At 40.6% G+C, this 20,697-nt stretch overlaps 2 protein-coding genes across 2 annotated transcripts; both read left to right on the forward strand.

The window, feature by feature from the left end:
* The first annotated feature begins 1,041 nt into the window (after positions 1–1,041).
* On the forward strand, positions 1,042–1,665 carry LOC110906348. Its single transcript, XM_022151495.1, has one exon. The coding sequence runs from the start codon at positions 1,042–1,044 to the stop codon at positions 1,663–1,665; it is 624 nt and encodes a 207-aa protein (XP_022007187.1).
* Positions 1,666–7,831: 6,166 nt separating this feature from the next.
* LOC110906347 lies at positions 7,832–15,253 on the forward strand. Its single transcript, XM_022151494.2, has 2 exons — positions 7,832–7,959; positions 14,758–15,253. The coding sequence occupies exons 1-2, from the start codon at positions 7,832–7,834 to the stop codon at positions 15,251–15,253; spliced, it is 624 nt and encodes a 207-aa protein (XP_022007186.2).
* Positions 15,254–20,697: the final 5,444 nt, after the last annotated feature.

A 20,697-nucleotide genomic window follows, 5' to 3' on the forward strand; every position in this document is an offset into this window, starting at 1 on the left:
TTATTTGTATGGGGTAAAGTGCACTATCTTTACCGACCACAAAAGCTTAAAGTATTTCTTCGATCAGAAGGAATTAAATATGAGGCAGAGGCGGTGGTTAGAGACTGTCAAGGACTTCGACTGTGATATACATTACCACCCCGGGAAGGCTAATGTGGTGGCGGACGCGTTGAGCCGAAAGACAGATTATACGCCTATTCGAGTCCGATCGATGCAACTAATTGTGACATCAGGATTGCTTGACCAAATCCGAAAATCTCAAATCGAAGCAATAAAGGAAGAGAATGTAAAAAAGGAAAGAATAGTGGGGCAGTTAAAAGACTTGGAGGATGGTAACCAAGGATTGAAAACTCGATTTGGGAGAATTTGGGTTCCAAATACATGTGGAGCCAAAGCACTTCTACTTGACGAGGCCCATAAATCTCGTTATTCGATACATCCGGGGGCGACCAAGATGTATAATGATTTAAAGCAAAATTATTGGTGGCCCGGGATGAAGAGAGATATTGTAAAATATGTGGCGAAGTGTTTGACTTGTTTACAAGTCAAAGCAAAGCATCAGAAACCATACGGTAAGTTGCAACCATTAGACATTCCAGTTTGGAAGTGGGAACAAATTATAATGGACTTGTTGACCAAACTGCCAAAACCAGCCGTGGTTTTGATACTATATGGGTAGTCGTGGATAGATTGACAAAGAGTGCTCACTTCCTTTCGATCCGTGAGACTTATACGCCAGAAAAGATGTCAGAAGTGTACACAAATGAAATCGTGGCACGCCATGGGGTGCCGATATCCATTGTGTCCGACAGGGATACTCGGTTTACTTCGGATTTTTGGCGTAGATTCCAGGAGCAAATGGGAACTAAACTGTTCATTAGCACTGCGTACCATCCTCAAACGGATGGGCAAAGTGAAAGAACAATACAAACGTTGGAAGATATGTTACGTGCTTGCATTATCGACTTTGGGGGCAGTTGGGATGTCCATCTACCCTTGGTCGAATTCTCATATAACAACAACTATCACGCGAGTATTAAAATGGCCCCATACGAGATGTTATACGGTAGAAAGTGCCGGACCCCAGTTTGTTGGGGAGAAGTTGGTCCGCGAGGGCTAGCTCACACTGATATAATCCGAGCTACGAATCAGAAAATCGACTTGGTCCGCACTCACTTAAAAGCAGCTCAGGATCGACAAAAATCGTATGCGGATAAACGAAGGAGGCCAATAGAATTTCAAGTGGGCGATAAGGTAATGTTGAAAGTATCACCGTGGAAGGGGATAATTCGGTTTAGAAAAAGAGGAAAATTGAGTCCAAGATTTATTGGGCCATTCGAAATCATTGAACGGGTTAGTAAGGTAGCATACCGTCTCGAGCTGCCTGAGGAGTTGAGTGGGATACATAACACATTCCACGTGTCACATCTTCGAAAATGTTTAGCAGACGAAACTACTCGTATCCACTACGATGATATTGAGGTGGATAACAGTCTCAACTATGTGGTAAAGCCTATTGCAATTCTAGATCGTAAAGTGAATAGTCTGAGAAACAAAAAGATCAACCAAGTGAAGGTTAAATGGGAACACAGGAAGGGTGCGGATACCACATGGGAATCCGAAGAAGAAATGCAACGGCTCTACCCTACGTTATTTGGTACGTAACTCGGTTTCGGGGACGAAACCCTTTTTAAGGGGGTGGATTTGTAACACCCCGAAAATATAAAACTTTATATTAGAATTATAAAGTTTAAATAATTGAGAATTTATCATCTAGAAAATTTTAACTTAGTTAACTGACAAGTCTAAAAATAACTTTCAATGGAGTTAAAACAACAAAAGTTATGTTAAATAAATTGAGGGGCCAATATTGTCAAAACTTGAACTTAATTTACTAAAATAGTAAAAACAAAAATCAAACCCCTCATTTTAGAGAGGCCTGATCGACCAGAACACCCCTAGGGCGACACCCACACTTTCCAAACCCTAGTTCACAAGAAAAACCACAAATTCAAGGCCTAAATCAACTAGAAATCGAAATCCGAGCATAGAATCGTGATCACCTCGTCAAAGGGATCAAAAGGTATGTCAAATTAGGTCATTTTGATTCAACTAAAATTCTTGCATATGGTTGAAATTTGAATGTTGAGCTTAATTAGGTGATTGTGAATATGAAATTGGGAGTGATATGGGATTTGGGGACAAACGCTAGATGAATTCTTGTCAAATCTTTTCCTGATAGTAGTATGGATCGAAATCACCATAGTGGGTGATAAATATGATAGTAGAACTTGATAAACACTAGGATTTAGATTCTTGTCTAGTGTAAATTGAAATTTTGAAATTTTGAAATAATCTCTAGAATTATTGATGTTAAGAATATGTGCATGTTGTCAAATTAAAGTTAATTTGGATGATAATTTCAAGTCATGAAATTGGTTTAGATCATGCAGAAATTTGACCCGCTAGGTGTTTGATGAAACGCCTAAATTAGTGTAACACTTCGAAATTTTGCGTTCTATAATGTATTGACACGTGTCATAAGTTTACACATCATAATAAATGCTAAATGAGGACTAAAGTTGACAAACATTGAAAGTATGTGAATCCAAGGGTTCAAAATGTCAACAAGGGATATATATACTGTACACTAACCCTAAATGATGTTCGTACCTTCAAATGAATAAATCATGGATCGTACGGAACGAAATGTGGAAGAAAGTGAGAGATTACAAACTGCAGGGGTTAAATGTGTCAACATGTTTAAGTTATACCTCTGAGTGACCCTTTAACAAACCCGAGGCTTTGTAATGGTAAATTACGCTCACTAGAATATACGATATAAATTTCGCAAGGTTCCGTTTTAAAATGAGAAAGTTATGATCAAATTCGTAGGCGAGGGGTTAAAAGCGTCAACATTGAAAGTTAGGACTTTTCGGGTAGTAATAAATTAACCGAGGACTTAACAGTGCGGGTAAAAGTCACGAGGCCCTTATACGTAGTTAAAAGAGGCCCAAAGTGCAAAGTTACCCCTTCGAAACGCCAAAGGCCAACTGCAATAATGAAAAAGATTTGAAAATCTTGCAAACAGGTCTCAGGCGGGCCGCGTAAAAGTAGCATAGGGTCTTACGTGGGCCGCGCTGACAGTAAAGATATGGGCTCTGACATTGAGATTCAAGCGGGCTGCGTAAAAGATGCATGACCATGGACGCGGGCCGCGTCAGCCTCCCAGATGCAGAAAAGTCGGACAGAAGCACTGTTTGCTGTTTTAACCGACTTAGGAGCAATTATGAGCAGCATGGGCGCCCCCTAAACATCCCCTAGCACTCAGGGACAGATGTTGATCATCTAGGAACACTTGTAGCACTTGTTGTCAAAGATCTAAGGTGCCTAAACTACTATAAAAGGACCATGAGTTGCAACATTGTTCTTAACACTTCAATCTGCTTTCTTGATCACTTCTGGAGCTCAAGAATACTCTCTTAGCATCTCTGGTCGTGTACTTAACTCTTGTAAGTGTGCTTAACCCTTTATGGTTTAGTTTTTGCTTAGATATAGCTTAAAAGTTAATCCGTCGTAATTAACGATTGACTTAACGGTTAATCACAAATGGTCCAGTGATTAATCGAAACAAAGGTAGTTATATGCTGGTAATTATGAGGGCTTTAAACCCTTAAAAGGGCACCCTCTGATTCCCGCTCTAACTAGTCCAAATGTCGGGTCAAAGTTGCTTAGAAAAAGTCAACAGAATGCTAACTTTCGATTTTATGCATAATCAGTAATGTAGATGGCGTGTAACCTGTTTTGACACTCATATAACATGATAATAAGTATTATAACTGGTCTAAGCTTGTTTGATCCGACCATTTACTGTTTTGACCCGGTTCAGAACCGAAAGTCGCAAAACTTTGACTTTTGCTTTGACTTCAGTTCTGACCCGTTATGGTATGATTTAGATATGCCTTAGGACTCTCTTAGGACCAGGTTACATGATGGTATAACCCTCTGTGACCGGTTCGTTGTTTGTCCGAGTCGTTTGCACATTTCTGTTATATGCTTAAATGTTGACCATAACGCCCTTTTAACTTTAAAACGAGAATTTTGGACATGTGAAAGGACAATAACCTTAGTTACTGATTTCTAAACATGTCCCTAAAATTTCATGTCAATCCGAGGTCTAGAATAGGAGTTAAACGACGCAATTAGCATAAAACCTATCTAAACCCAAATTTCGACACCAAACCTTTTACACACTGATGTAAAATAATATTTTGGGATTTTTAAAGATTTTTAATTATTTTTAACCTGCTCATAACCTGCGGTTATGGCATTGATTCGGTAAATACCGAATATACCCTTTTTGGACGTAAAATGAGTTCTACATGGTATTTTGACCCGAATCCAGTTGCTACTGATTTTAAATAATAAATAAAGTATTTTGAACTTTATAACCTGTTCGGAAAACTCAAATTTCCTGTAGAACTCGGAAACCTCTTTTATAATCTTTAAAATGACCAAAATACCCCTACGGGGCGTATATTGGGATTAAACTCGTTATGGGCATAATGGAAGGTATCCTACTGGTACCACAACCTCTTTAGAGCATATTAGCTTAGGAAACCTGTGTAGAACTCTTACGGTTACCCGTTACGCCTTTTACGCGTACGTTTCGGTTTATATAACTAGTTTACATAAACTGGCCGAAACGGGTCAAACTTTATCATTTTTACTTCAAAATCCAGAATGTGTTTATATTACCCATATAAAACAAGTCTTCAAACTTGTTGGGTCCAAATCACATTCCATTCTCGGTTTTCGCCTTTATGAGATTAAACCGTATTTATCCTTTGAAACTAACCGGTCTAAGCTTAGGCTAAATTAAAGACCCGTTAGGATTCTAATAGGTTGTTATAAACCTTCGTTCCAGAATAGGAGACCAGTAAAAGATACTTGCATTTGTTTGTTGAGGTTATTACTTGCTCAGGTAAATACTTTTAACTTATTTTCCGTTATACGGGCTTGGGTTACGGTATATAAAATACCGCTTGATCGGGCAATTGACCCTAACTCATTAGTAGTTGGGTATTATCAATGTGACCCGTTTAAAAATTGGTTTTGTTGGCTTTACGCCTTTGGGAGCTTAATGACCATGTCCCAGATATCCTTGGCAGCATTTTACAAAATGGCCACGACCTTGACACGCGGGTGTAGGCGTACACCCGACAATGTGTCTATATTTGTAAAGGTATAACCGTTGGTTTTCCCGCCACGACTTTATGTTATGTGGCGTGTCTATTAACCTTAAACCCGGCACGACCCGGGCGACTGAACGCATAGTGAACATGTAATTCTTTTACAAGATTTAATTGATTAATTATCCCAAGTAATAAAGAGTTTGTGCCGTGTGCATTCAAATCAATTTTATTAAACCTTTTACAAAAGTGTCAGTTGAATGTATTTACCAGTGTAAACTGACGTATTTTCCTCAAAAAGATTAAATGCAGGTTCTACACGAAATAGGCTGGCCACTCCTTAGCATCGTTAGAGTCTCGAGTCTAGACAAGAACATAGGACAAATTCGAATTGTGGTTCTAGTTTGTCTTTTATTGTTTGTTGTTGATTTAAAATTTGTTAAGCAGGAAATTATGCCACCAGCAATTAGAAGAGGAGGAAGAGGCAAAGGGCTGATCACTACCCACAATGATCATGAGGCCGGACCTTCACACATGCGAGCTCCTTCCAGCACAAGGAGTGAAGAACCTCAAAGGCGTAGGAGGAACCTCTTTGAGCCCGCTAGACGGTCTACCTCACACAGTTCGTCGCTTTCATACCGTCACTCTTTTGGGCCAAACTCAGAAAACGAGCCCAGTAACCCTCAACCTTCGTTCATACCTCTCCAGCGTTCTGTTTCGCACCGTTCCTATGGCGACCCTACTCCTTTCTTCCAAGGCCAGTTCAACCCGGCAGATTATGTTCAAGAACCAGTAGGTTTTAACCCTTTAGGACCAGGGGACCACTTCTCCGAGGACAATGCGATGGATATGGACGAGGACACGGATCCCATCGAACCTGCAAGAGGTACCCCCAATCATCCTATCAAGATCTCTGATGGGTCATCCTTCCATGGAACACCCTATCAGGGTCCAGACAGTTACCAGGCGAGATTTAACCAGTGCGAGTGGTACTTTACACCCTCTCACCATTCTTCACCTCACCAGCAACAACAACAGCAACAGGATCCTTCCGAGGATTCGCGTTTCATGGCAGTTACGCCACCGCCTTCTCCGCCACCAGTTTAGCAAGCACCTCCGGATCTGCCAAGGCGTAGGAGATCAGGCGCGCGGATATCCGCACGAAGAGGGGATTTTCATTTCAGCACCCCTCGACACTCCAGTGGCAGTCATTTTCCGCCACTGCCAGAAGACCCACAAATGGGTGAACCTTCGAGTCACCCTGCAGAGGTGAATTCTGCACCAGTTGCACCACCTCCACCACCATTTGGTTATGATAACCCGGTACCTGCGTACGCCGGCTCCACCGCGTACAACCCATTTGAGTTGCCGACTCACACCCACTATAATTACGCGGATGCTGACCCATACTTGGTAGGGGCCAATTACAACGCCCTCCATCCCGAAGGACCTTATGGAAATCCTTGGGGATTGGGATACGCAGCTCATGGGTACCTAGCACCTGTTAGACCTCCGGTTCAGCAACCGTCGCAGCAGCCACGTTTTTCCCCACCGGAGCAGGAAGAAATCCTCCACCGTTTAAATAGGGTAGAACGAGACTTTGAGCAAGAACGTAAGAACAATCGTGGATTCCTTAAAGGCCTAGCAAACCTGTTAAAAGGGAAGAAGAAGCGAGATCATTAGTCTCTAGATATACTACTGTATTTCCTATTTTAATCAAGTCCCTGTGTGAACATTTATTTGTTTTAGTCCCTGTGTGGACCTTTATTGCCTTTCAGTCCCTGCGTGGACTTATCTTTCAGTCCCTGTGCGGACATCTATCCTAGTATTTGGTCCCTGCGAGGACTTGTTTTCTGTATAACCTCTGCGTAGGTATTTCGTCTTTTAAAAGTCCCGTCTAGGGCAGTGTGTAACTTTTTATATTTATTGGAATGTTAAGTTTATAAATTTCATCTCTGTCATTATATGCATAATTATATGAAATAAATAAATCAAAAATCATTCCTTTTAAATTAATCTGCCTACCAGTTAATAAATAAAGAATCTTAGTGGTGAAACCTAGCCTGGTGTCATTATAGACCCGGCCAAGATGGTAAGACCTGGTTAAAAGATTCAGATTCTGGTTAACCGTTGTAAACATGTTAACCCTCCTGGCAGACGTGATTCGTTAAAAATCACAAGTGTCATCTTACACAGGGATCTTCTAAGGGTCCTAAAACCTGAATTAATGATTTATAGATCATGGGTTTATATCATCAAGAAAGATGATCACTTATCAAACATCCATTAGAGATGTAGTGCCTACGGGCTATACTCATTGTCATATAAGACAAAAGACAGTTGTGGTCTATGACTCCCTGTCAGAAAAGGTAGAAGAACTATGTTCAAACCTTCATGCCTTGATTCTCTGAAATCCTGGCTTATATTATAAAACGTCCTTGTGACTAGGCTTTTGTGCCACTAACAATATTGGTTGTAATTAGGATAAGTTATATTCAAATCCTAAATAAAAGTGAGTAATAAATTAACCAAATATGGTCTATGCTTACCATGGTTAATGAATTGCCATAAAAGACAATTCCATAATAAACTCCTAAATAAAATTTTGTCATTATCTTCTGTAGCAGATTAAGTTTACAATGGCTAACTCAGAGGAGAATAATAGTCATCCGAAGGAGGATGACAATGATAACGCCCAAATTAATATAATGGGCGCTGAATTAACAGCTTTGGTAGACGACGCTGTTAAGATGGCCTTAGAACGGCAGTATGAAGAGTATAGCGAGTCTCGAAGCAGGACCCGATCTGCACCACACTCAAAGCCAAGAACCCATTCTGAACCTCACAGCAAACCACCCTCGACCCAGTCTAAACCTAAGAAGGATGACGATCGACACTCATCAAATGAGAATAGTGTCCGTCCCAAGAAGATAGTGGTAAATGATGCACCTCGCGCCAAGGGTTGCACGTATAAGTATTTTGTTTCCTGCAAGGCCCTAGATTTTACAGGGGAAAAAGGCGATGTGGATTGCATGACCTGGCTGGACGAAATGGACACTGTTGTGGACATTAGTGGTTGCGCTGAAAGGGATGTGGTGAAGTTTGTATCCCAGTCATTTAAGGGTGAAGCCCTAGCATGGTGGAGATCATTGGTTCAAGCCTCTGGGAAGGTTGCTTTGTATAGCATGACATGGGAGCAATTTATTGCTCTCATCAAAGAAAACTACTGCCCTCAGCACGAGGTCGAGAAGATAGAATCTGATTTCCTATCACTGGTCATGAAGAACCTGGACTGCCAAGCTTATCTCACAAGTTTCAACACCCTATCAAGATTGGTTCCGTACCTTGTGACCCCGGAACCTAAACGGATCGCACGTTTCATTGGGGGTTTGGCCCCGGAGATAAAAGCTAGCGTGAAGGCTTCTAGGCCTGCTACATTTAGATCCGTAGCAGATATATCTTTGTCTCTCACACTGGATGCAGTGAGACAGAGATCATTGAGAAATGCTGACACTGAGAAGAGGAAACGTGAAGATGATGATTCACGTAGGTCAAGCAAGAAGAATCGGGGAAATCGTGACCACAAGAAGGGATCAGAGACAAGAAGAATGACCGACAGTCGGGCGATAGGCCCAAGTGCAATGTATGCAAGAAGCACCATTTCGGAAGGTGCAGGTATGAACAGAAATCCCAGCCGAAGGCATGTGGGATTTGCAAGTCCTCTAAGCATAGGACTCTTGAGTGTAAGAAACTCAAGGATGCAACTTGTTATAGTTGCAACGAAAAAGGGCACATCAAGACTAACTGCCCGAAGCTGGTAAAGAAGGCTGAAGAAGGGAAAAAGACCAATGCCAAGGTCTTTCAGATGAATGTTCAAGAGGCTATCCAGAACGACAACGTCATAACCGGTACGTTTCTCATTAATGATGTATTCGCAAGAGTATTATTTGATTCTGGAGCAGATAAATCCATCGTGGATAATAAGTTTTGTGAGCTATTAAAATTGCCTGTTAAAGCCTTGAATGTGAATTTTGAGGTAGAGTTAGCTGATGGGACTATGGAAACAGTCTTAACTGTTTTAGATGGGTGTGTTATATCCATTAGGAACCACTCATTTCCTTTATCCCTGTTACCCTTTAAGCTAGCTGGTTTCGACATAGTGTTGGGTATGGATTGGTTATCGCATAACCAAGCCCAGATTGTGTGCAACAAGAAACAAGTGGTGATCAAGACTCCGTCTAGAGAACCACTTACAATTCAGGGAGATACTCGGCATGGATTGCCTGCGCAAGTGTCTATGCTAAAGGCATCCAGATGTTTGAAGAAAGGATGTGTCATTTATATGGCACAGGTGACTATTAGTGAGGAGAAACCCAAGATTGAAGATATCCCAGTCATCTCTGACTATCCTGAAGTTTTCCCGGAAGAACTGCCTGGTTTGCCACCAGATAGGCAAGTGGAATTCAGTATCGACATCATTCCAGGAGCAGCGCCTATTGCAAGAACACCTTGTAGATTGGCACCCACAGAAATGAAAGAATTGAGAACGCAGCTAGATGATCTGCTAGCCAAAGGTTTTGTTAGACCCAGTTCATCTCCTTGGGGAGCGCCAATCTTGTTCGTCAAAAAGAAAGATGGTTCGATGCGTCTATGCATCGATTACCGAGAGCTTAATAAGGTTACCATCAAGAATAGGTATCCTTTACCCAGGATCGACGATCTGTTCGATCAGTTGCAAGGAGCAAGCTACTTTTCTAAGATTGATCTAAGGTCAGGCTACCATCAATTGAAGGTCAAGGACGAAGATGTGCACAAAACTGCATTTAGGACTCGTTATGGTCATTTCGAGTTCCCAGTGATGCCTTTTGGGCTCACTAATGCACCTGCCGCATTCATGGATCTCATGAATCGCGTTTGTAAGCCTTATTTGGATAAATTTGTCATTGTCTTCATCGATGACATCCTCATCTACTCAAAAAGTCAAGATGACCACGAGAAGCATCTTCGATGTATTCTTAAACTGCTTCATCAAGAAAAGCTTTATGCCAAATTCTCTAAATGTGACTTTTGGCTACGAGAAGTCCAGTTCCTTGGACATGTAGTCAGTGAGCATGGTATCCAAGTGGATCCCGCCAAGGTTGAAGCCGTCATGAATTGGCAGGAGCCGAAGACGCCTACAGAGATTCGCAGTTTTCTAGGTCTAGCAGGATACTACAGACGCTTCATCGAAAATTTCTCAAGGATTGCTGCACCCCTAACTTCTTTAACTAGAAAGAATATAAAGTTTAATTGGGGCCCTAAGCAGCAAGAAGCGTTTGACATCCTTAAACAGAAGCTAAGCAATGCTCCTGTGTTGACATTGCCGGAAGGAATGGAAGAATTTGTAGTGTATTGTGACGCATCGCACACCGGGATGGGTTGTGTGCTTATGCAGAGGGGCAAGGTGATTGCCTATGCTTCACGACAATTAAAGGTGCACGAAAAGAAATACACCACCCATGACTTGGAGTTTGGTGCCGTTGTATTTGCACTAAAGCTATGGAGGCACTATTTATATGGCATTAAATTCGTGATCTATTCTGATCACAAGAGCCTCCAGCACCTGTTCAATCAGAAAGATTTGAATATGAGGCAGCGACGTTGGATGGAAACTCTGAACGATTATGATTGTGAAATAAGATACCATCCAGGCAAGGCCAACGTAGTCGCAGATGCCTTGAGCAGAAAAGAAAGAGTGAAACCAATAAGGATCAATGACAAGAGCATTGAAATCAAGAACAGTCTGAATGAGAGATTGTTAGCTGCACAGAAAGAAGCTGTGTCAGAAGCTAACTATCCTAACGAAAAGCTAGGAGTAACGAAGAGCAGTTATCCTATGGCAAGGACGGAATTCTGAGATTAAATGGGAGGATATGGGTTCCTGTGTATGGAGGTCTTTGAGACATTATCCTTCAGGAAGCCCACATATCCCGATATTCCGTTCATCCTGGGGCTGATAAAATGTACCAGGACTTGAAGGCAAACTTTTGGTGGATAGGCTTGAAGAAGTCTATAGCCACCTATGTGGCAAAGTGTTTGACTTGTGCGCAAGTAAAAGCAGAACATCAAAAGCCGTCAGGCTTGCTACAACAGCCCGAACTTCCCGAGTGGAAGTGGGAAATTGTGACGATGGATTTCATCACCAAGTTACCAAAGACAAAGAAGGGAAACGATACGATATGGGTAATAGTTGATAGACTGACTAAGTCAGCACATTTCCTACCCATAAAGGAGACTCATAGCTCCGATATGTTAGCCCAGTTGTTTGTAGATAAGATTGTAGCCCTTCATGGCGTGCCTGTGTCTATTATCTCTGATAGAGATACCAGGTACACGTCACACTTTTGTAAAAGTTTCCAACAATCCTTGGGCACACGTTAGAACTTCAGTACGGCTTACCACCCTCAGACAGATGGACAGAGTGAGCGTACAATCCAAACGTTGGAAGACATGCTTCGTGCATGTGCGATCGACTTAGGTGGTAATTGGGATAATGTGTTCCACTTAGGTGGTAATTGGAAGACATTGCTTAAGCTAGCTCAGACTGATATAATCCGAGTTACGAATCAGAAAATCGACTTGGTCCGCACTTGTCACACCCCAACCGATGGTGGAATCATAGGGGCGCGGCACTGAGCGAAACAGATTGTCCAGAAGTTTCCACAAAAACTATTATTACAAATTCAGTTAAGTGATACGTCCCATACCGTATCCCAAATAAATAAACAAGTTATCATAGAATACAACTAAACAAATAGTACTGTTTCGACAACTCAGATTTAATTTATTACAAACCAAATGTTTAAAAGTACGGCCCAGAGTCATTAAGACTCATCCGGACAAGATCTACAGACAGCTAATGCCATAGATGCTTGATCGAACAACTCCAACGGCTCCATGGCTATAGTTTATTCGCTTCTAGAGACCCCTAGGTAGGCTACGACCTACAACTGCTAGATGGGCTCTAAAGCTTTATTATTGCCTCGCTTTCCTAGCAAGTAAGCATCCTAATTACCTGTCACATACGTTAAAATAAAGTCAATACATAAAAATGTAAAGGTGAGCACACAAGTTTGATAGTAGCATATAGAGTTCGAATAGTTTACGCATAACCAGGCACGTACACGGAGGAAAACGATGCATCTTAATTATCGACATGGGACCATCGGTACCAACGACTGCGGGTTGACCGTCCGAGACGGTTCGCAATACATGATTACCACCGTAATCCATGCAAGTATTTGTCCTTAACAACCCCTGTGTGAACAGGTGCTGAGTCCAAACTATAGTACTATGTTGCTAAGGCAGGTAGATAGCACTCCACGTGTAAACATAATAAACAGCATTCATTTAGTCAAATAGCACATGCAAGTTGGTTAGCGTTCAAATAGTTTGTGTTTGATTGTGATTTGATAGGTAACATATGTAACACCCAAAAGTGCTAAAAGCAAAAAAGGGATCGAGTATACTCACAGTGATTGATTGTGGATTGAAGGGAGCGCTGACAGTAAGATTAGGCTGAATAGTTCGATAGCATAACGATGAGTAACGCGGAAAAGTAAACAAGTATGGATGGATCGAATGGACTGGTCGATCGAACGACAGGTTCGATCGGACGGCCTGTTCGATCGGCTGGTATATCCGATTGGACAGTCCTGTTCGATCGGCCGGTTGGCTCGATCGGCTGAACCATTCGAGTGGATTGTTTCTTCCTCTAGTATGTTTGTGTGAGAGGATTTGAACTTTTGAAGTTTTTGTTGCAGTATTTGAGAACACTGAAGTGTTCCTACCTTTTCAAGTCGTTCGATCGAACGGTTCGTTCGATCGGCTAGCTCGCTCGATCGGCCAGCTCACTCGATCGGCTAGGAGCTTCAAAGTTAGCCCTCAACTGAATGTCACTCGATCGAATAGTCTGTTCGATCGGCTGGCATTCTCTACTACGAACAAGTTGTGAAAACGATTAAGTGTTGAAGCATAGTATCTCATGATCCGAACAGTAATGTTTACCAATCGGGTGACCTATTCGATCGAACATTACTTCGTCAATACTATACTTCAAAAGTTTGGAAAAGTATGATCATGTGCTAACCGATCGGCTGGCCCGGTCGATCGGCTGGCATGTCCGATCGGCTGGGCTGTTCGAACAGCCTAGCCGTTCAGCCAGCGTTTCTGACCTGGTCGGCTCTCCGTCTAACACTTGGTTGTTCGTTTATTTCTCATTCTTTCAAGGTGTCTTGACAACGTGTTGAACTATGATAACCTTCGTTCCCACCTGTTCCCTTGGCTCGAACAGGAATCACCCAAGTCCGGCCGGTTGAACGGTTTGGAATGTCGGTTTAGAGTTTAACCGATATCGGTGAACCTTGTTCATAGAACCCGAATCTTGAACCTTCTAAACCATTTGAATGATTGGTTAGCCGGTTTAAGCTCCGTTTCTACCGGTTTGAAAGCATTGAGTGTAAAAGAGTTGAAAGAAAGTTGGAACTCCTTCTTTCAATCCTTTACATTATGAAAATGTTTAGATCCATGATGGATCTTAGCTTGTTTATGTGGAAATCGGTTAGATCTAAGCTAATCATAGTGGAATGAGGCCAAAGCATGATGTTCTTCAAGAACACCATGATGATATCACCCAAGAACACTTAGATCTTGGTGATTTCACGGTTAGAACCCAAGTTTTGAAAGATAGAAAGGTGTAGAATCAAGTAATGATCAAGAACGTACAAGAATTAGAGTGAAAACTTACCGGGATTGAGAGAAATCTGAGAAAAGGTGAAGAAGATAGCTGGTTCGGTCAGAGCTTTCCAAAAATGGAAAGTATGACAATGACAGCCCTATTTATAGGCTTCCAAAAGAGGAAAGTGGCAGCCGATCGGCTGGGAACTCCGATCGAGTGGGCAGCTCGATCGGCTGGCAAGGTGCTTAGCCGATCGGCTAGCCTGTTCGATCAGGATGTTTCCTGTTCGATCCGCCACGCACTTCGAGTATTTTGCGACGATTTTTCGACGTTTCGATTCCGACGTATGATGTTATGATTTCGACTGAGTTCCTAGTCAAATTACTTTTAATCTCAACCACTATATCTAACATGCAATCTTCGTTAAGTCACGTTTCGATGTCGGTTTCGATTTGAGTTTGATTGCCTTTCGAGTTTCGATTCGATTTTCGATTGATTTGCTTGAATACCACACCAAACATAAAGTAAGCACGCACAAGTAACACATAAGGCACACACACACGTATAATAATACCAAAATTCGCATGATTCGAGTCTCGAGTTCGATCGATTGTTAGATCGGTTTGATTACTGATTGGTTAACTTTATCGCATTGTTACTTCCTATTATTCATAGTCGTAGATCGATTCGTATTAAAACACATTCGATTACTTCGGTTCTTGCTGATTACAACACTTACTCCACATAATACAACTAAAACACAAGATCGACTATCTACAGTCAGAGAAAGTCAAAGTTGACTTGGATTTTGACTTTGACTTTGACATTCGAAAACACGGGGTGTTACAGCACTCACTTAAAAGCAGCTCAAGATCGACAAAAATCGTATGCGGATAAACGAAGGAGGCCAATAGAATTTCAAGTGGGCGATAAGGTAATGTTGAAAGTATCGCCATGGAAAGGGATAATTCGGTTTAGAAAAAGAGGAAAATTGAGTCCAAGATTTATTGGGCCATTCGAAATCATTGAACGGGTTAGTAAGGTAGCATACCGTCTCGAGCTGCCTGAGGAGTTGAGTGGGATACATAGCACATTCCACGTGTCACATCTCCGAAAATGTTTAGCAGACGAAACTACTCGTATCCACTACGATGATATTGAGGTGGATAACAGTCTCAACTACGTGGTAAAGCCTATTGCAATTCTAGATAGTAAAGTGAAGAGTCTGAGAAACAAAAAGATCAACCAAGTGAAGGTTAAATGGGAACACAGGAAGGGTGCGGATACCACATGGGAATCCGAAGAAGAAATGCAACGGCTCTACCCTACGTTATTTGGTACGTAACTCGGTTTCGGGGACGAAACCCTTTTTAAGGGGGGTGGATTTGTAACACCCCGAAAATATAAAACTTTATATTAGAATTATAAAGTTTAAATAATTGAGAATTTATCATCTAGAAAATTTTAACTTAGTTAACTGACAAGTCTAAAAATAACTTACAATGGGGTTAAAACAACAAAAGTTATGTTAAATAAATTGAGGGGCCAATATTGTCAAAACTTGAACTTAATTTACTAAAATAGTAAAAACAAAAATCAAACCCCTCATTTTATAGAGGCCTGATCGACCAGAACACCCCTAGGGCGACACCCACACTTTCCAAACCCTAGTTCACAAGAAAAACCACAAATTCAAGGCCTAAATCAACTAGAAATCGAAATCCGAGCATAGAATCGTGATCACCTCGTCAAAGGGATCAAAAGGTATGTCAAATTAGGTCATTTTGATTCAACTAAAATTCTTGCATATGGTTGAAATTTGAATGTTGAGCTTAATTAGGTGATTGTGAATATGAAATTGGGAGTGATATGGGTTTTGGGGACAAACCCTAGATGAATTCTTGTCAAATCTTTGCATGATAGTAGTATGGATCGAAATCACCATATTAGGTGATAAATATGATAGTAGAACTTGATAAACACTAGGATTTAGATTCTTGTCTAGTGTAAATTGAAATTTTGAAATAATCTCTAGAATTATTGATGTTAAGAATATGTGCATGTTGTCAAATTAAAGTTAATTTGGATGATAATTTCAAGTCATGAAATTGGTTTAGATCATGCAGAAATTTGACCCGCTAGGTGTTTGATGAAACGCCTAAATTAGTGTAACACCTCGAAATTTTGCGTCCTATAATGTATTGACACGTGTCATAAGTTTACACATGATAATAAATGCTAAATGAGGACTAAAGTTGACAAACATAGAAATATGTGAATCCGAGGGTTCAAAATGTCAACAAGGGATATATATACTGTACAATAACCCTAAATGATGCTCGTACCTTCAAACGAATAAATCATGGATCGTACGGAACGAAATGTGGAAGAAAGTGAGAGATTACAAACTGCAGGGGTTAAATGTGTCAACATGTTTAAGTTATACCTCTGAGTGACCCTTTAACAAATCCGAGGCTTTGTATTGGTAAATTACGCTCACTAGAATATACGATATAAATTTCGCAAGGTTCCGTTTTAAAATGAGAAAGTTATGATCAAATTCGTAGGCGATGGGTTAAAAGCGTCAACATTGAAAGTTAGGACTTTTCGGGTAGTAATAAATTAACCGAGGACTTAACGGCGCGGGTAAAAGTCACGGGGCCCTTATACGTAATTAAAAGAGGCCCAAAGTGCAAGGTTACCCCTTCGAAACGCCAAAGGCCAACTGCAATAATGAAAAAGATTTGAAAATCTTGCAAACAGGTCTCAGGCGGGCCGCGTAAAAGTAGCATAGGGTCTTACGCGGGCCGCGCTGACAGTAAAGATATGGGCTCTGACATTGAGATTCAAGCGGGCCGCATAAAAGATGCATGACCATGGACGTGGGCCGCGTCAGCCTCCTAGATGCAGAAAAGTCGGACAGAAGCACTGTTTGCTGTTTTAACCGACATAGGAGCAATTATGAGCAGCATGGGCGCCCCCTAAACGTCCCCTAGCACTCAGGGACAGATGTTGATCATCTAGGAACACTTGTAGCACTTGTTGTCAAAGATCTAAGGTGCCTAAACTACTATAAAAGGACCATGAGTTGCAACATTGTTCTTCACACTTTAATCTGCTTTCTTGATCACTTCTGGAGCTCAAGAATACTCTCTTAGCATCTCTGGTCGTGTACTTAACTCTTGTAAGTATGCTTAACCCTTTATGGTTTAGTTTTTGCTTAGATATAGCTTAAAAGTTAATCTGTCGTAATTAACGATTGACTTAACGGTTAATCACAAATGGTCCAGTGATTAATCGAAACAAAGGTAGTTATATGTTGGTAATTATGAGGGCTTTAAACCCTTAAAAGGGCACCCTCTGATTCCCGCTCTAACTAGTCCAAATGTCGGGTCAAAGTTGCATAGAAAAAGTCAACAGAATGCTAACTTTCGATTTTATGCATAATCAGTAATGTAGATGGCGTGTAACCTGTTTTGACACTCATATAACATGATAATAAGTATTATAACTGATCTAAGCTTGTTTGATCCGACCATTTACTGTTTTGACACGGTTCGGAACCGAAAGTCGCAAAACTTTGACTTTTGCTTTGACTTCAGTTCTGACCCGTTATGGTATGATTTAGATATGCCTTAGGACTCTCTTAGGACCAGGTTACATGATGGTATAACCCTCTGTGACCGGTTCGTTGTTTGTCCGAGTCGTTTGCACATTTCCGTTATATGCTTAAATGTTGACCATAACGCCCTTTTAACTTTAAAACGAGAATTTTGGACATGTGAAAGGACAATAACCTTAGTTACTGATTTCTAAGCATGTCCCTAAAATTTCATGTCAATCCGAGGTCTAGAATAGGAGTTATGCTAAATAGCGTAATTACAGAAACTTTAGTAATTAAACGGCGCAATTAGCATAAAACCTATCTAAACCCAAATTTTGACACCAAACCTTTTACACACTGATGTAAAATAATATTTTGGGATTTTTAAAGATTTTTAATTATTTTTAACCTGCTCATAACCTGCGGTTATGGCATTGATTCGGTAAATACCGAATATACCCATTTCGGACGTAAAATGAGTTCTACATGGTATTTTGACCCGAATCCAGTTGCTACTGATTTTAAATAATAAATAAAGTATTTTGAACTTTATAACCTGTTCGGAAAACTCAAATTTCCTGTAGAACTCGAAAACCTCTTTTATAATCTTTAAAATGACCAAAATACCCCTACGGGGCGTATATTGGGATTAAACTCGTTATGGGCATAATGGAAGGTATCCTACTGATACCACAACCTCTTTAGAGCATATTAGCTTAGGAAACCTGTGTAGAACTCTTACGGTTACCCGTTACGCCTTTTACGCGTACGTTTCGGTTTATATAACTAGTTTACATAAACTGGCCGAAACGGGTCAAACCTTATCGTTTTTACTTCAAAATCCAGAATGTGTTTATATTACCCATATAAAACAAGTCTTCAAACTTGTTGGGTCCAAACCACATTCCATTCTCGGTTTTCGCCTTTCATGCGATTAAACCGTATTTATCCTTTGAAACTAACCGGTCTAAGCTTAGGCTAAATTAAAGACCCGTTAGGATTCTAATAGGTTGTTATAAACCTTCGTTCCAGAATAGGAGACCAGTAAAAGATACTTGCATTTGTTTGTTGAGGTTATTACTTGCTCAGGTAAATACTTTTAACTTATTTTCCGTTATACGGGCTTGGGTTACGGTATATAAAATACCGCTTGGTCGGGCAATTGACCCTAACTCATTAGTAGTTGGGTATTATCAATGTGACCCGTTTAAAAATTGGTTTTGTTGGCTTTACGCCTTTGGGAGCTAAATGACCATGTCCCGGATATCCTTGGCAGCATTTTACGAAATGGCCACGACCTTGACACGCGGGTGTAGGCGTACACCCGACAATGTGTCTATATTTGTAAAGGTATAACCGTTGGTTTTCCCACCACGGCTTTATGCTATGTGGTGTGTCTATTAACCCTAAACCCGACACGACCCGGGCGACTGAACGCATAGTGAACATGTAATTCTTTTACAAGATTTAATTGATTAATTATCCCATCTTATAAAGAGTTTGTGCCGTGTGCATTCAAATCAATTTTATTAAACCTTTTACAAAAGTGTCAGTTGAATGTATTTACCAGTGTAAACTGACGTATTTTCCTCAAAAAGATTAAATGTAGGTTCTACACGAAATAGGCTGGCCACTCCTTAGCATCGTTAGAGTCTCGCAAGCTTGGGATGCCACTATCTGTTGAACAATATTTCTATTTTATTTTGATCCCCTGTGGATGTATTTCGACTACTTGTGATACTTGGATATTACATTCGATGGTTGAAATATATCTATCTTTATGCTTCTGCTATGCATTTAAATATTGTGTGGTTTGACTATATTGTTGCCAACTACGTCACGGTAATCCCCCACCGGGCCCACCGGTGAAACGCGTGGAAATCGGGGTGTGACAATTAGGGTCAAAATGTTAAAGGTTTGGTAAAACGCAGATTTGAATATGTTAAGAAAATGATGCGTGAAAACTTTAGAAAGAGTTCTAAACTTGTTATGAATTGAACTCTTTAGGCAAGGAATCCGGAACGTCGAGCGGACACGCCGGAGGGGATACACGTGGAAAAGGAGTGCTCTAAAAGTACGTGACTTTAGTCTCGTTAAATTGTGCATATTTGTTGAGTTTAGTGTATAGATAGATTTGAAGCGTGAAGGATGCGTTTGATGCATTCTAAAGTGGCGTAGTTCACTTGAACATCAAACGGGTCAAAATAAAGATTTGGGAAGGGGTTTGACTTGTTAATAAAGTGATGGTTTCACTAGATAGTCAAACGGGTCGAATAATGGTGTAAATTGTAGCGTTGGTGTCTAATTACTTAGCAAAAGCGACATCAAGCACAAGAGTATTAAGCCATGGAATTGGTAAGGAAATGCTAGTGGTGTTAAGCCCCGGATGTTGGGTGAAAAACGCCTCAAAGTTGCTAGTGTACAGTAGCAAAGTTGTGTAATATAGTGGGTTGAATATCCAAACAGAGCTTTTAGTGACTAAGTCCGTAAACCAAATTTTCGGGAAAATAATTCTGGTAGACACGTCGGTAATTTAAATACGGTCATGTAGGAAAAAGAATCACTAAAAACGGACTTACGGATCACAAGTTATGGCGATTTTAAGTTAGGATTGAAAATACTTGGAGTTGGGAATGTACAGCACCAGCAAAACGAACAGTCTGTGAAAAACAGGGCTTGGCGTGACGCCAAGGCCCTTGGCGTCACGCGACGCCTCCTGATCCGAGAAAATTTTATTTTCTTGATTGTTTGACCCATAGAACTTGGTTATACCCATTGTAGCTTCATTAAAACTAACATTTGTTGTGATTTTGATCTTAGGTGATGTTGGAACTAACCGGAAGATGATCGAGCTAGCTTTTGAAGAACCGAACACTATCTACAAGCTTCCGCAATAGTTTAACTCTTAATAGACTATGTTTATGGAATGTAAACAATTAACAATCAACTTTTGAATGTTTTAACTTAGTCTTAAGTTGGCTAAGCTTTTCGCTACTTATGAACTTGATGTATGAAATCTATGTTAACTAAACATCTTTTATTTAAAACGTTTTGGAATTATTATTATATTCAAGAGATTTAAACGATGTTACAACCGGATTATCATCGTTTCCATCGGACATCTTGAAACTGAAATGTTCACATTTAAACGTTAAACATTTCATTTATAACCTTGCTTTATTTGT

This window comes from Helianthus annuus, chromosome 14 (genome assembly GCF_002127325.2).
Source record: "Helianthus annuus cultivar XRQ/B chromosome 14, HanXRQr2.0-SUNRISE, whole genome shotgun sequence".
NCBI classification, from domain to species: Eukaryota; Viridiplantae; Streptophyta; class Magnoliopsida; order Asterales; family Asteraceae; genus Helianthus; species Helianthus annuus.